The 15,423-nt window shown below is 35.9% G+C and overlaps 1 protein-coding gene across 1 annotated transcript; it reads right to left on the reverse strand.

The window, feature by feature from the left end:
• Positions 1-8,980: 8,980 nt before the first annotated feature.
• LOC130137450 (uncharacterized protein PHLOEM PROTEIN 2-LIKE A4-like) lies at positions 8,981-10,793 on the reverse strand. Its single transcript, XM_056308764.1, has 3 exons — positions 10,578-10,793; positions 10,314-10,432; positions 8,981-9,364 (listed from the first exon to the last, which is right to left on the reverse strand). Exons 1-3 carry the CDS (start codon positions 10,791-10,793, stop codon positions 8,989-8,991), a joined length of 711 nt encoding a protein of 236 aa, XP_056164739.1. The 3' UTR covers positions 8,981-8,988.
• Between the last annotated feature and the right edge of the window lie 4,630 nt (positions 10,794-15,423).

Below are 15,423 nucleotides of genomic sequence, written 5' to 3' on the forward strand. Positions count from 1 at the left end.
ATTCAGAAGAATTGCCAAAAGGAGGAAGAAATTTCAAAGAAAGGAAACAATCCAAGCAATTTGAATAAAAAAGGTCCTTCACCGATAAAGAAGAGGGTAAGGATGTAATAAGCTTTGAATGCAGGAAACAATGGCACATCAAGCCAAATTGTCCACTTTTGAAGAAGAAAGGAAAATTTAAAAGAAAAAGAAGGCCCTAAAGATAGAGCGATACTAATTGTGAAGAAAGTGATGAGGAAGAGTATGCACACATTTGCTTAATGGCAGATTCTAATTCAGAAAAAGAAATCGAGTTAAATCGACCTAAGATTCCTAATGAAGTGTCAAATTATATTGATGAGTTATTTTTGGAATATAAATCTACTCTTAAGGAAATATTCGAGTTTAAGAAGGAAAACACAAAGTTGAGGCAATAAGATCTTTCCAAAAATGAAAAGATTGAGTTTTTACAAAAGAAGATTTCGAAAATCAGGAAATTTTAATTTTTCAAAGAATATCCAAGAAGTAACTATCTTCAGTCACGATATATGAACAACAATAAATAGAGTTTAAATAGCATCAAGATTAATATAGACTTTTCTTCATTGCCACGATATTCAAACAGCAATAGATTGAATCCGAATAAACTTCTCTTCATGAGTGGTTTCTGTAAGAAGACACTTCTATGCAATTATCACATTCAAAATAGATGACGGATAGTTTTGTCAACTTTAAAATATATTAAAAGGTTTTCTCAATAAATTTCAATTTATAAAGTTAAAAAATGAAAAGACATTAACAGAAGAGTTGTGAATGAAAGGACATGAACAGACATGTCTACAAAGAAAATTGCTGTAGAAAACACGAAGGACGTGAATTGAAGAGACATGTCATTTAAAGACTATTAAAAGAAAACTGAAAGGATGTGAACTGAAGAAACATGTCATTTAAAGACAATTAAAGTTGCTGCAGTACAATTTGAAAGGACAGTTTCCGAGGCGACACAGGTTCTATTTTGCTCACTTTTGTTAAACCATTAATTAGCCATAATTACAACAGCATGGACTCTCGTTATCCCCTCTACAGCCTTGCAGCAAGCATCGGCTAAAGACCGGTCATTTTCTAAATTCGAATGCATGTCGTTCGGCTCTTCTTTGGAGAAGAGAGAGGTCAACTCCTCCTTTTCATAGAAGAGGGACAGCTAGGAAAGAAAAGGATAGATGAAGATTGAAAACAAGTAAGAAGAGGAGGAACGTGGTCAAATGGCCTGTCACCATGAGTCGAAAGGAACGAGAATAAAGACGGAAGAACGGGAGACCAGCAAGCAAAGAAAAGGAAGCAATCAAATCAAAAGAGGGACAGCAGAGTCTATACACTGTAAAAGGGAGTGTCAAAGCAAAATTTGGAGTGGAAATAGCGGCCCTTAATTGAGGGGCACATCTGTAAAGTTTTAAAACATTTGGTAATCTACTACTAGATGTGAGTGTGATGAAATCATTATCTCATTACTCACTAATTGACAGGTCCAGTAGTCAAATTTAAAAGTACTTGATAATCTAGTAGTGGATACTAGATTTGAGAATGATAAAATTATTATTTTGTTGGTAAGTTATTAATAATTGATCGGACCAAACAAGTTGCTAGTCAAATTTACTTACTAGCGACATTGGAAATTTACTAATGCGTCTCAAAATTAACCATCCCTGAACTTAGCTCCGATTTTTTGTGCCTGGAATATTAGAACTTTTGCATGAATTTCGTGTATGTAACACCTATTCAAATTTTGATTTCCATGTTACTTGGTCCATGAATTTTAAGTAACGCGGAAGCTAACCTGAATTTTGCAAATTAAGTCAATGAGAAAATCACTAGAGAAATAACGAGGAACGAAATATTTACGTGGTTCAGTCCAACATATTGGTATTTACATTTATGAAGAGAGCTACTAGCAAATAATGCACTAATAATAATCACTCACTTATGCGTTCGAGTATTTCACACACCTATATTAAACTCAAATTTCATGTGTTTACAAATAAACAACTTATATGAATAAAATAAAGACTTACAACACAAATCCACGTGTTTAGAGCTTTCTTATTTGCCCATGCGAAATTCTCCTCCTCGACTTCAGCATTTCCTTTGCGCGGTGTCCAAAGGATGGAGAGCTACTGTGCGGCGCAAGCTAGGAAGCTGAAGCACGAAGGAAAGACCCACTGTGCTGTCTCTCGGATAAAACTCCTAAAGCTCACTGGCGGCTACAGTCCCCCTACGTGCCAACCTAGGGCACACTAGGAGGAAGAGACAACAGCTTAAGACCCAAGTAAAACGCCTTTTCTCTCCTATTTTGTGCGGCTAACATAGGTCCTGAAGGGAACCACAAGTCTTTCACTTTTGGCTTATACGAGTCAATCCTTTTGACTTGGACATGGGCCCACAAGCCATTATAAAATAAGAGAACATATGTGTGCCGCTTCCATTTGGTCATGTAGTGTCAATATCTCTTAATATTTATCCAACAGGATCAAATTCCATGACGGCTCAATCTCAAGACATAATTCAACAATATTATTGATCGTCGGATGACCATGCATGATTGTCCTCGTAGTCATCAGACGATCCACGTCCAGGAAAAGAACCAAACTTGCGTTGTGGCCTTTGTGGCCGTGGGTTCTCCAAGGTTGAACTAACGACTAAGGAACGGAAATTACAAACGGTGATTGATAGGAAGTAGGGAACTGTGAGAGACTTGTTACATCTAATCCTCTCGTATTGATAGTTTTTGTTTTCTTTCTTTTTAACGACTTGTATCCATGAAGGTTCACCAATTTGTCTAGACTAGAACACATCTAAAGAGTGAGGTTTACAGATATATAGAAACAGTGAATAAAAAATTTCTTGATTCCAATATTCAAACCAAAAATCTTTGCATAGAATTAGATAGAGAAATGTTAATGTAACTGTCTTTAATTCACTGTGAGACTAATAGCCTATTTTGATCATAAAAAAATAAATAACAAATAATTAAAAATTGTTATGGGGTTCATTTATTCAAGAATTTGTGGCTTACCACGTGTTGTTACTCTTATAGTAGCACAAAGACTGTTTTCGTTGATTAATTAATCTCATTTCTTTTTCTGGGGGCCGAAAGTTCTCTCTCTCTCAAATCCTCAATTGTCATCTCTTCTTCAACCTCCGAGAGTAATTGTTCCCAAAGCACCGCGAAGTACTCGTAAGGCAACTGGAGATTACAAATTAACACGAACTACCACTATTCTTTCTTGCGCTCCGAAATAACCTCATGAAGTTGATTTTACTCAACTTCTTGAGGCTTCATCTGGAGGAACAGCAAGGGAAAGCGTTTCTCTAACCCAACAAGTCAGAGAAACTGGAGGATCCACTGGTGCTAGCACCGCACAACCATCTGCAAAAGGGGGAAGGACACCATCTTTAAAAACGCCTTAGATAATGAATGACCTGGGAAGAAAAATTAAAAAAATGGGCAATGATACCTAAAGGGCGCCGTGGAATGTTAATTTGTCCCACACGTGACCGAACTTTCGAACATAAGATCAATTTTTTTTGTAGACTGGTTTCCTTCACACATAACTTAGGTAGTTGGCTTTCTCATCACTGCTTAAGCTCTTAGGTGTCCAATCGACTTTGATCTTTCGAATTAATTAGTGGCGATTCTAATATAATATTTAACTTTACGATCAGTTTTGTTTTGTTTTTTTGCTAAATCCTTTACGATCAGTTTTGTATCTCCTATATTACCTGAACCTAGGTATAGGAAGATCCTAGGTGCCACTGGCTCGAACCCCAGTTTGCAAGTTCGAGGTGCTACAATGACATGTATAACTATTTGTGAGGGAAAAATATTTTGCTATAAATAGACTCCACTATGAACTATTTTGGCTCATGTGCCTTGTTTATTGACATAGCAAAGGTAATCGTATAGGAAATTAAGTTTGTTTGAACTGAAAATGAAATATTTACATTCAGTAACCTAACCTTGAGATGTGGACCATCCAAGGCACATTAGCGTGGTGTACGTCTCCAATTCAAATCGAGAAACCTCTCCTCAGAGGATATATCATAATGTTTTTCATACTAATTTCTATGTGAATCCCATTTCTTAAAAGTACTGGTAAGTTACTAATAAGGGTGAGCAACGAGAACTGTCCGGATCGGGCAGTTTTGAGTGGTTCCAAAGTCCACCAATTTGATTCTGATTTTAGAGTGGGAACCGGAACGGATTGGTTATATTTTTTTAATATTTTTTAATTTCTTAAAGAGTAGCCTAAAGTAAACCCTAATCTGTGTAATCTCTATTCTTCAGACTCCTATTTCTCATCTCACCGTATCGTCCATGGTTTTAAGCTTTACAATTAATGGTGTTTTCTTTTTGCATAGCAGAGCTTCCCTAATCTAGATTTCTTTTGTTTCGTATTGTGCTTTTGTTTGGAAGGAGACCGCTATAGTTATTGATTCTATTGGACCAAATCGGAACAGTCAGTCTAATCCCCGATTTTCAGAAACTGGGAACCGGTCCTCCCAGTTCTTAGGTGGGACCGGACCAGATCCGGAACCAATCACTCCTAGTTAATAACAAAATATTGAGAAATCATTTGATGGGCAATTTGTTTTACCAATATATTTTTGACACTTACTAACTCTTTTAGATATCAACATGGAAAAAAATCATTTTTTACTACAAATAAACACTTTACTCTTGACCAAGGTGACATACCACAAAACAAATGAAGTTATCTATATTGACTATACTTTATTACATGAGAATTTTCATTTTCCTTTTGAAAGATGATGATGGACTAAAAATGAGGTCTATTTTACTTTTGATGAGTATAATTTGTTACAAAAAAGAATTTTTTTTGTGCTGCTATTTGATATAGATTACCTTATGATGAGGTGATGTCACCAGACCATAAAAGCCTACGCTTAGATGTTCTCGAATCGTTAAGATCGAATCATATTCCTCGGCCATAATTTGTGTTATGCTAAAGAAACCGTGATAGGTTGTATGTTTCCTAAGATATATATAGTATCACACGTGTTTGCAGTAAGGTATCATAAATTAAAAGGGGAGCTTCTACGGCTACGAAGTTGCTATGCACCTAAGAAGTGAAGCTTCTCTAGTCACTATCGCAAATGCTGCGGAAAAGCTATCAGTAAAAGAACTTTTGAATTGCTCTTGTATTATTAGACCAAAAAAAAAAAAAGAATTGCTCTTGTATCTAACATTTATGGATGCATACACTCGTCTCTTCTCACAAAAAGGAAAAATTCCCTTGATATTTGAAAGTAAATTAAGGACCTCAAAGGGAGCCCCCGGTTACTATCTTAGTGATAGACTCGCTTGTGAGAACTCTAAGCCAGATGGGCCTCAAAGTACGTTGACTAGGAAAAGTGGTGCATATTGAAGAGCCCGGGCCGACTCAGGTTAGACCGGCATTGATTACTTCTTAAAAAAGGAGCATGTATAAAACTAAGAGCTATGATGCACGACATGGGCCTCGTAGCTCAGAATGCAACTAGGGACATAGTATAGACCTAGCTTGGATTTTGCAATATTTCTGATCAACGCATTGAAAGAGCCCATTCCAGTTCCTGAAATTGGTGAGTTTCAAGTATGGAGCAACAGTCACATTTGACTTTGGTTAAGTTTGCAATTAAACTCTCCCTGAAATTTCGTTTTGCGTGCTTTTTGTAGATGAACTCGGGCAATTTTGGGTCTAAAGATTATCACTTAGACAGATTATATGTAATTTCATAAGTTAACCGCCACAAATTTTCTCAATCGCTCTTGCATTGATCCTCTATTTCCTCTCTTCAAATGTTTGTTGCCTAATCTCTATATGTGGATCACCTTTTATATAACCTCTAAAGCAGCATAGTAGGCTGAAGGGATGCCAATGTGCGAAAGACTACCCAGCAATATACAAGTCCAGATGCCTTCCGTAGACCAATGAAAGCTGATACTGGTGAACATTATGAATGGAACCAATTTGAATGAATTTGGAGAACTTACGCGGATCTGAGAACACTTGCATGTAATCCGCATTCTTTCAAAGATAAAAACTGTAATCAACTCTGGCAGTGCCACCTGCAAAAGGTAAAAGGCAAATCACTCTTCGTGATCAATAGAAGTTAAATACAAGTCCTATCACTAGGGCTCACTGAAACAATTGGAGTTTGTTATGAGCGCACAGCAAAAGGCCGATACTTTTCGTCCGTGGAAATCACCAAGAAAGAGCTTAAGTCTGAGCCTGTTAACGTATCCAGTTAGACCCACATTTACTCAAAAGATTAAGCCAATTAGTTATAGGCCAACTAGAATATATTAACTGCTCTACACCTCATCAATTATCCGATGTAAAATTTCTTTAACACAACTTACACGTGCATTCTAACAGAGTTTATGCTGGTCGGTTTAGAATATGAGCTATTGATTGCTTGAGTTGATCAAATGGATTGGATCTAATAGCATCCCGTGGTAGAAGATAGGCAATGGACTTCAATTTCATTACCTGCATGATAGTGTTGAGATATGACTATCATCATTGACACTAGTATTTACTACGATAATTAATGCACTAAGTTTGTTCAAATGACATTGTATTTGACAAGCGGACGTCTAAACATGTGTGCAACAACGTATTCTGGATCATACCATTCAAGTTGTGTCAGTCACATCTCTAAATCAAGAAGCAGATATTTTCGTTAAGGCTCTCCTTTCTGGACGTTTCCTCGATCTGGTTTTAAAAAGATTCGTTCTACTACCTCGAGTTTGAGATTGGGAGAAGATGTTCGGATATCTGGTGATTTGGGCCTTTTTTTGTGATTTGTGAAGTGATTTTATGAGATTTGTTTTCCGATATTGAGTAATTATGTGAACTCCAAGTAAAGCTCCCGTTTATTACTGATCTGTTATTTGTATAACACCAAGCAAACCTCTTCCAACTATTATCATGGGGAGGCTCCAAGGCAGAGTTGGATCAATTTAAAGGCTTGCACATGATTCTTGACCATCTAGTCTTTCTTAATTCTATTTGAAGAAGATTAACGGACTATAATAAGAATCGTTCACACCACCCATAAGTTTTTGCCATGTGAGCCTAGAAGTTGGCACTCTTTGTCAGGTTTCATCGTTATTGATTTAGGTTATTTCTTAAAATTAGAATTGATCCAATGACAATTGATCACTCTATAAACAAATATGAAGAGATACCAACAAGTGTTGACTGAGTTTTGGATCAAGCTTTGTTGGGAGTATTGTTTTCGGAGTAAAATCTTAAAAACACTAGGCCGATGTGGCGGATTGTACCCTTAAGATCATCCCAAGAGAGATAAACTCATCGAGTTGCAACCCGGAGGGTGGGGGGGTGGGGGTGTGTCTTCCAACTATTATCTTGGGCAGGCTCCAAGGCAGAGTTGGATCAATTTAAAGGCTTGCACATGATTCTTGACCATCTAGTCTTTCTTAATTCTATTTGAAGAAGATTAACGGACTATAATAAGAATTGTTCACACCACCCATAAGTTTTTGCCAAGTGAGCCTAGAAGTTGGCACTCTTTGTCAGGTTTCATCGTTATCGATTTAGGTTATTTCTTAAAATTAGGATTGATCCAATGACAATTGATCACTCTATAAATAAATATGAAGAGATACCAACAAGTGTTGACTGAGTTTTGGATCAAGATTTGTTGGGAGTATTGTTTTCGGAGTAAAATCTTAAAAACACTAGGCCGATGTGGCGGATTGTACCCTTAAGATCATCCCAAGAGAGATAAACTCATCGAGTTGCACCCGGAGGGTGGGGGGGTGGGGGTGTGTCTTCCAACTATTATCTTGGGCAGGCTCCAAGGCAGAGTTGGATCAATTTAAAGGCTTGCACATGATTCTTGACCATCTAGTCTTTCTTAATTGTATTTGAAGAAGATTAACGGACTATAATAAGAATCGTTCGCACCACCCATAAGTTTTTGCCAAGTGAGCCTAGAAGTTGGCACTCTTTGTCAGGTTTCATCGTTATCGATTTAGGTTATTTCTTAAAATTAGGATTGATCCAATGACAATTGATCACTCTATAAACAAATATGAAGAGATACCAACAAGTGTTGACTGAGTTTTGGATCAAGCTTTGTTGGGAGTACTGTTTTCGGAGTAAAATTTTAAAAACACTAGGCCGATGTGGCGGATTGTACCCTTAAGATCATCCCAGGAGAGATAAACTCATCGAGTTGCAACTGGGGGGGTGGAGGGGGCGGGGGGGCGCGGTGGGTTGGTGGGTGAGAGAGGGGGGCGAAACACTTGCTCTTTTCTCTTATGGTAATGAAATTAACAAAACTTTCGGCCCCCAGAAAAAAAGGGAAAGAGCTTACTTAATCGGACGAGAACATTATCTAATTCTATGCCAAGATTTTTTGTTAGAATAGACGAATCAACAAATTTTTATTTGCTGTTCTACATTTCTTTAAACTTCACTCTTTGGATGTGCTCTAGTCTAGACAAATTGGTGGACTTTCACTGATGCAAGTCGTTGAGAAAAACTATCAATACGAGAAGATTAGATGTAACGAGTCTCTCACAGTTCCTGTCAATCACTTTTTGTAGTTTACGTTCCTTATCGTTAGTTCAACCATGGAGAACCCACAAGGGCCACAACCCAAGTTTGGTTCTTTTCCTGGACGTGGATCGTCTGATGACTAGAAGGACAACCATGCACGGACGACCTTGTGCGAACATCACCATGTTGTGGTGGTAGACAAATATTTCTACATAACTCGCACTTTTTTGTCAACCATAGTAACATGTAGATAAGACAAACCAGAAAGTTCCTTTATCAGAGAAATCGCATCCACCAGGCACTTTCATCTTGACAGCAGAAACTTATTAACTGCTAATCAATTTGGTAGACAACACCTTTCGCTTTTTCCTTTTTCCAAGTGATGTTACATATTCAAACTTTCTGACAGATTTGATGCTTAATCTTTTGGTCGAAGGACAACACCTTTGACGAGGAGTCCGGACTTCCAATGGCCACCCGTTTCAGAGAAGGAAAAGCTTATCTCGCCAACATTCTTCGGATTCGTCATGAATGTACCGACGAGGATGTCTATCCATTCACCCTTCTGCTTCTCCTCCAAATTCTCGATGCGTCCCTGTGTGGTTCCATCCGGTAGAGTGAGGTTTAGGTTCACCGGAGCATGCCACCCACCGCTATTTCCGCTGATTTTCACCTTGAATGAGACCTCATATGTAGTCTTCGGAGAGAGCATGATCGTCTTAAACTTGCCCCAAATATTTAGCCAGCATACTTTCAACAGCTTTGCCGCGGGTATGTCTACTTCGCCGCTAAAACTGAAAGTCCAAATTTAAAACAATTTGCTTGTTAGTGATGAAACCTGTAGCTAATTTTTCTTTTCTTTGCTTTCTCAGAAAAAGTCTTAGATAAAGTTAGTCATAATGGCTGGAGCGCAAACAGAATTTGATTATCACGACCCTATTTGGTTTATTACTATGTTCTATAAGAGGTAATGTTTTCTTCGAGTTCTATCGATGTAAATCAAGTCTATCCGAGACTTTCAAAGACAAAGTTAATACTGCTATTTACATTTAGCTAAACAAAATTATTCATTGATTATTCATATTACGGGATAAATACACCATAAATGTCATAACTTTCGTACGGTGCTCACTTGAGCACGTGATTTCTAAAAGACCTGCATTTGAGTACCATAACTTTCAATTGATCAATTAAGTGTCATACCTTTTTAAAAACATTTACCTAAGTGCTGACAATCTGATATAGCGTAGCACTTGTGGTAAACGTTTTAAAAAATAGTTATGATACTCAAATGATTGATTGAAAGATTAGATGACAATTAAATGATCTGAAAAAAAAAAGTCATGGCACACAAGTGAGCGCCGTAATAAGCTATGGCACTCAAGTGGTCGAAAGAATAGTGATGACACTCAAATGAGTGTAGTATAAAAATTATGACACTTATAGCGTACTCTTCCCTCCATATTACATTTCTTGTTTTTGGCCAAAAGGTCCATATCGATTGAAAACTTTAAAACAAGTCAATAAATTCCAAGTAAATCAAGCAGCGAAGAATACCTTTACGAATGAAACTATGAAGAGATATCAATCATCGTTTTCTTCTCTTACTCATATTGATAGACAAACACGCATTTCAAGAAATAGTGAGTCTCACGGTGGATACTACTAAAATAAACAAGTACCAACAGGATTTCTACCATGTAAATGATTCTGTGTACACAATTGAAGAGCGAGCACAGTTACCATTTTTCCTTCTGGTCGATCCAATCCCAGTACTGCCGATCATCGATCCAAGTGATGGATAAATCTTTAGCAAGCAACAAGAAGCAATTCTTTTCGAGATCTTGGTTGACCCGGAACTTCTACAGTTTTAAACCGAAAGTGAATGGAATATTCATTTCACAGATTCAAATTTGCTACACGTTTGTTATGTCGAATTACAAAAGTGACAGTTTCTATAATATTTCTTTTTCCTGATAAAACAAATCAATCATAGAGTTGAATTACCAGTTTGTTAGAATTCATGAACACCCCACCGTAGATCCGATTGCACAACTCTTCGATGCTGGTAGAGGAATCCACGTTCGTCGCTTTTCTAACAAAAGTTAGAGCGAGGAGAGGAGGCCTTCTCTCTCTTCTTTTCTCTTCTTGCGTGGCTTCTCCGTCTGGCCTCACTGAAGCTGGGACTTCCTCCCTTTGCTTTCTCTTCCATTTTCTCTCCATTGAGTTTCTTGCAGCAGAGTACACCTGTTTCAATTCAAGAAGATGTCTCAACACTCACAATTTTGTGAGAAAGGAGGAGAAGAGAAAGGGGGCTTGTCGAAAGTAGACTTTATGGTCTTTCTTCATGTGTTGTTGACTTTTCAGTCTTAAATAATAACCACAGGGTATTCATTTTATTTTAATTTGCGAATGCACACTAAAATGAGTTAGGTAAAATCCTATTGCTCCTTTTTTTTAATCAACAAAAACCATGATCTAATGAATTGAAAGACCAAATGGATCCAATAAGTCTGATTCTTTTCCCTAATAATATTCCATAGGTTCTCTATTCGACTACTGCATAAAAAGTAATTAAAAACCAATCTCTTAATAGTGTATGTGTGACTTTTTCTTAATTAACTTATTAAATAACTAGTTTTCAATCCCTATGTTAACAGATTTTATATGACAAAACATGTTATAAAGAAACTCATTTACAGACTCTAAGCTTAACTATGTATAATTACTACAAGGCACAAGCTTGTAATCTTGTGGTGCATGAAGAGTTTGAGAAATCCAACCATGAAAGCTGTTAATCACAGAAAAAAATAAAGATTAAGAGAACTTACTCGTCTAGGAAAAATCTAAAAGCATCACATACTAGAGAAGGGAATAGTACCAATCGCAACGATAGGTAACTTTAGTGATATTTAATGGTCAGAGTTCTTGATCATTTGTTGGCTAAGATAATACAAAATGAATTCTACTTTCAGCTAATAAAAATTGAAAAGGAAAATAAATTAAGTAGAACACATACTTGGAGTGACAAATGAGCTGTGGTATTTTAGGATGCTCACGTGTTGATTGAATTTGTTTAATTGTGATCAAGCGTGTTTAGATTTATGAGTTAGGTGATCGATGAAGAACTTTGATGATTGTTTGTAAATGTCATGGAGCGATGATCAATATAGCTTGAATGGGTTCAAGATTGCTGAAAAAGTTTTAGGAGACTTTGAATTGCTTGATTGCAAGTTTTCATGCTGATTGAGGTTTGCTGGAAATTCGGAACTCTTATGACCTATGCATGTTCTCAGATATTTAGGAATTTTCTGATCAGAATTTCGAAAATCTTTGTGATATATCATTATTAACACAGATCAAGAGCTTCATAGCAGTATAATTTTTGTAAAAATCCAATGTCGTTTGATCAAAAAACTTGCATCTGCAAAGTGGCAAAAACCTTTTACGTTTGATCTAAAAACTGGATTTAGTTTTCTCCAATTTGTTTGCAAAACTAAAATAGTTGGAGTCCTTTTTTGAAAAAACTCAAAACTGAATTTTTTTCATTAGGGTCTTAATTGCTAGATTGGGAAGTTTGAGGTCATTTTATAAGTTTTAGAGGTCCTTACGTGCAATAAATCACACAAGGTCAATTCGGCCTACAAAACAGTTTCTAATTGAGTCCTTAGGGAAAACTAGCAATTTTGTGTTACATGAAAGGCTTATTTGAAAAAAATCAAAACGTAAAAGTTGAAGAAGACAGTTAGAGCTAACTTCCTATAAAATTTCACATAGTTTTGACCAAGTTATTATTTTTACAGTTTTCAAAATCGGGTACAAAACAGGGTCAATTTCTGTGCAATGTGTCAATTTGGTTAATTCCGGATCAGAAGGGTCCGAATCGGGAAAAGATATCCTTAATGAACATTAAAACGCACACCCTAAAATTTCTAAAGATGCTTGAATCATTTAAATTGGACTCCATCTGATGGGTTGATTGATTGAACACATAATTAGTCAAAATATGTCCAAAAACTAAATAAGTGATCCTCATTGGCTCATTTCTTGATTGTTGCCTCCCAAGGTCAAATTTGCCTAATTGCATGATTAGGCTTGTATGTGAATATTAGATGAATGATTAGGATTGATGTGTGATCAATGGGTAGCTTAGAGGGGGTGATTAGAATGTAATTATGGATTAATGATGTTGGGCCATTGCTATGAGAACACAAGTGGGGGCTAATCATCATTTATTTTAATTAATAAACCCTTAGGCTGCGTTTGGTCGTCCGGATTTCTAACTAGGATAGGATTAGATATGATAGGATATAAAATCCAAGGATTTTGCCATATCCTATCCATTGTTTGGGAAATCGCAGTAATAAAGCCGGATATTTTCATATTTTATCACGTCTATTGTTTGTTATTTACGACATATCAATATAAATGAATCTGAAAATGCACAAACGAATATTGTAAAAATCTCTCATAATTCCCTACCAAATCTAGGAAGAGTATAAAAATATGATTATTCACTTTTGCGATTATGAAAAGTATAGTATTTGGACTTTCTCACTACATTTGTGAAACTTTGACATGAACCACAAAATTATAGAGGAGTTTTGACTTTGTTGCTGCTTTTGTGGACTTTTGACATGAATGAAGAGCTACGAATGAGAAGAAGCTTAGACTCTCTCGCTATTTTCATGGAACTTTGACGTGAGCTAAAAAACTACGGAGGAGTTATGAAGCTTCAACGTGAACCAGAGATACATAGGAGTAGGGGACGGGAGAGGGTAGATTTTTTAGAAATTTCATTACCCCTCTTTTTTCGAGAATTAGAAAGATTCTTTTCAAATTTGAATTTGTTTATTAAAATCTGGACCTCATTTTTATTTACTCAATTTTTTTTAATTTTTCCATCTCTTTTTTATTTTTTGTATTCCCTTCCATTAGTCCTTTATAAAATTTTATCAACTTATAAACTATACTATTATACCTAAAATATGTAATAATATAGATATTAAATATATATTATATAGTAGAAAGAAATTCAATTATATAAATAATATAGGAATATATAAAAATGAAAATTATTTTTTTGTTATTCTAAATTATCTTTTTAATATTATAACTAAAATATTATTTTATATTTAAATATTAATTTATTTTATTATTTAAAAAGTTTGTTTTGAGAAAAATAGCTTTTATACCATAAATATGAGAAATCCTATCCACCTTTATCCAACCTCCCCCCTAGGATAATTTTATCTAGGCTATATACCCATTATATCCGGTTTTATCTCATCTTGAGCAGGAATCAAACACAGGATAGAATAAATATTATCATATCCTGAATTTTATCCTGACTACCAAACGCAGCCTTAGTTGATTAGCAGGCGGCTTGGGATAATTGAAGTGCATGAGTAATTCCAAAACTGATCTCATGGCTATTGATTAGTTTGAGTGAACTTTGCTAATTGCTTTGCTTGATAGGATGCATGATTTGATTATGAATGAACGAATGAATGAGAACCGACACTATGAGTGGTGGTCAATGGCGGCACCCAAGGAGGAGGCGGCCAAGAATGACCTAGACCAACGGCCGGAGTCCCTACTGTCCCGTGGTGTTTCCATTAGCTTAGATTAGTTTAGTATAGTCTTAATTAGGGTTAGTTTAGATACAAATAGGTTAATTAGCATAGATGTTAGCTAATAAAACCAATGTAGACTTAGAATCATCTTTTATTATATGGAAAGAATAGCTTAAATTAGCTCCCTCAATAAATGAGTAGATTTAGGTTCACCCAAATCATAGGATTAGTCTCTAATCCAAGCTTCCAAGAGATCATATCTCGAGGCTCAATAACAAGGCCATGTAATATTCATCACTCAACAAGTTGCAAGTTTTACATTTCCGCACTTAGATAATTGCTTTCGATTACTTGGGTTTTTACTTAATTGCACCGTACTTAATAGCTTGTTTGTTAATTTCTTTTCTAGATTAAGCTAGATTTAGATTTTAGTCATAATAAACCTCAATAAAAACATTTGTTTGATCACCTAATGCCTTTGAGACTTTTACGATCATAAATGGTAATAAAGATTGCATGATCACTTTGGAAAACAACAAAATAGTTAGGTGCCGGCGATAATAGCAATATTAGTGTAATCAAGTCCCGGTGCTTAAAATCTTTGGTTGTGTAGGAAACGAGTCGAATCTCTTGCATCTCGCGTGGGATCTAGCCGACCCCAAAAATGGCTAGTGGCAACTCCTATAATTACTTATGTTGTTAACACTAAAAAAAAAATGAAATCCAAATGTTATGCGAGGTATGAGCTTGGGAGAGTCCGTGCTCATCTTTTGAGCGATACCTCTAAACCATTCCCGAGGTATCAAAAACTCTTGGGACGGTCGGTCGTGACAGTTCTTATCTTTTTTTATCATCTTTTTCTTTTTTTCTTTTTCTCAATTTTTCTTCTTTGTCTACATAAATTGTCAAGTTTTTTTTCCAATCTGGTGCTTAGGCGGTACCACGTGTCTGAAAAAAGCAATAAAAAAGCCACTTTAGCATTTTCTATTAGTCAAATAAGACAGAATTAATGGAGGGGTTTAATTGCACTAATTTTAATAAGTTTATGACTTGATTATATTTTTTCAATGTTTTATGACTCAAATGCACTTTCACGATAAATTTTAATACTTCCGATACAATTATCCCTAAATAAATTAACCCAATTATGATATGAAAATAATTAAGCCTTAATCAGACAAGCTTAATAGATGAAGATCATGTAATTGTCTGCGTAAATTTTTTTGTTTCTTGCTTAGTGTCGTGTTCAAATTTGTCCATTCTACCTGGAACATAGA

The sequence above is a fragment of the Syzygium oleosum genome, unplaced genomic scaffold (assembly GCF_021117445.2).
Source record: "Syzygium oleosum isolate NSW1041296 unplaced genomic scaffold, Sole_v2.1 Sole_v2.01, whole genome shotgun sequence".
NCBI lineage: Eukaryota > Viridiplantae > Streptophyta > Magnoliopsida > Myrtales > Myrtaceae > Syzygium > Syzygium oleosum.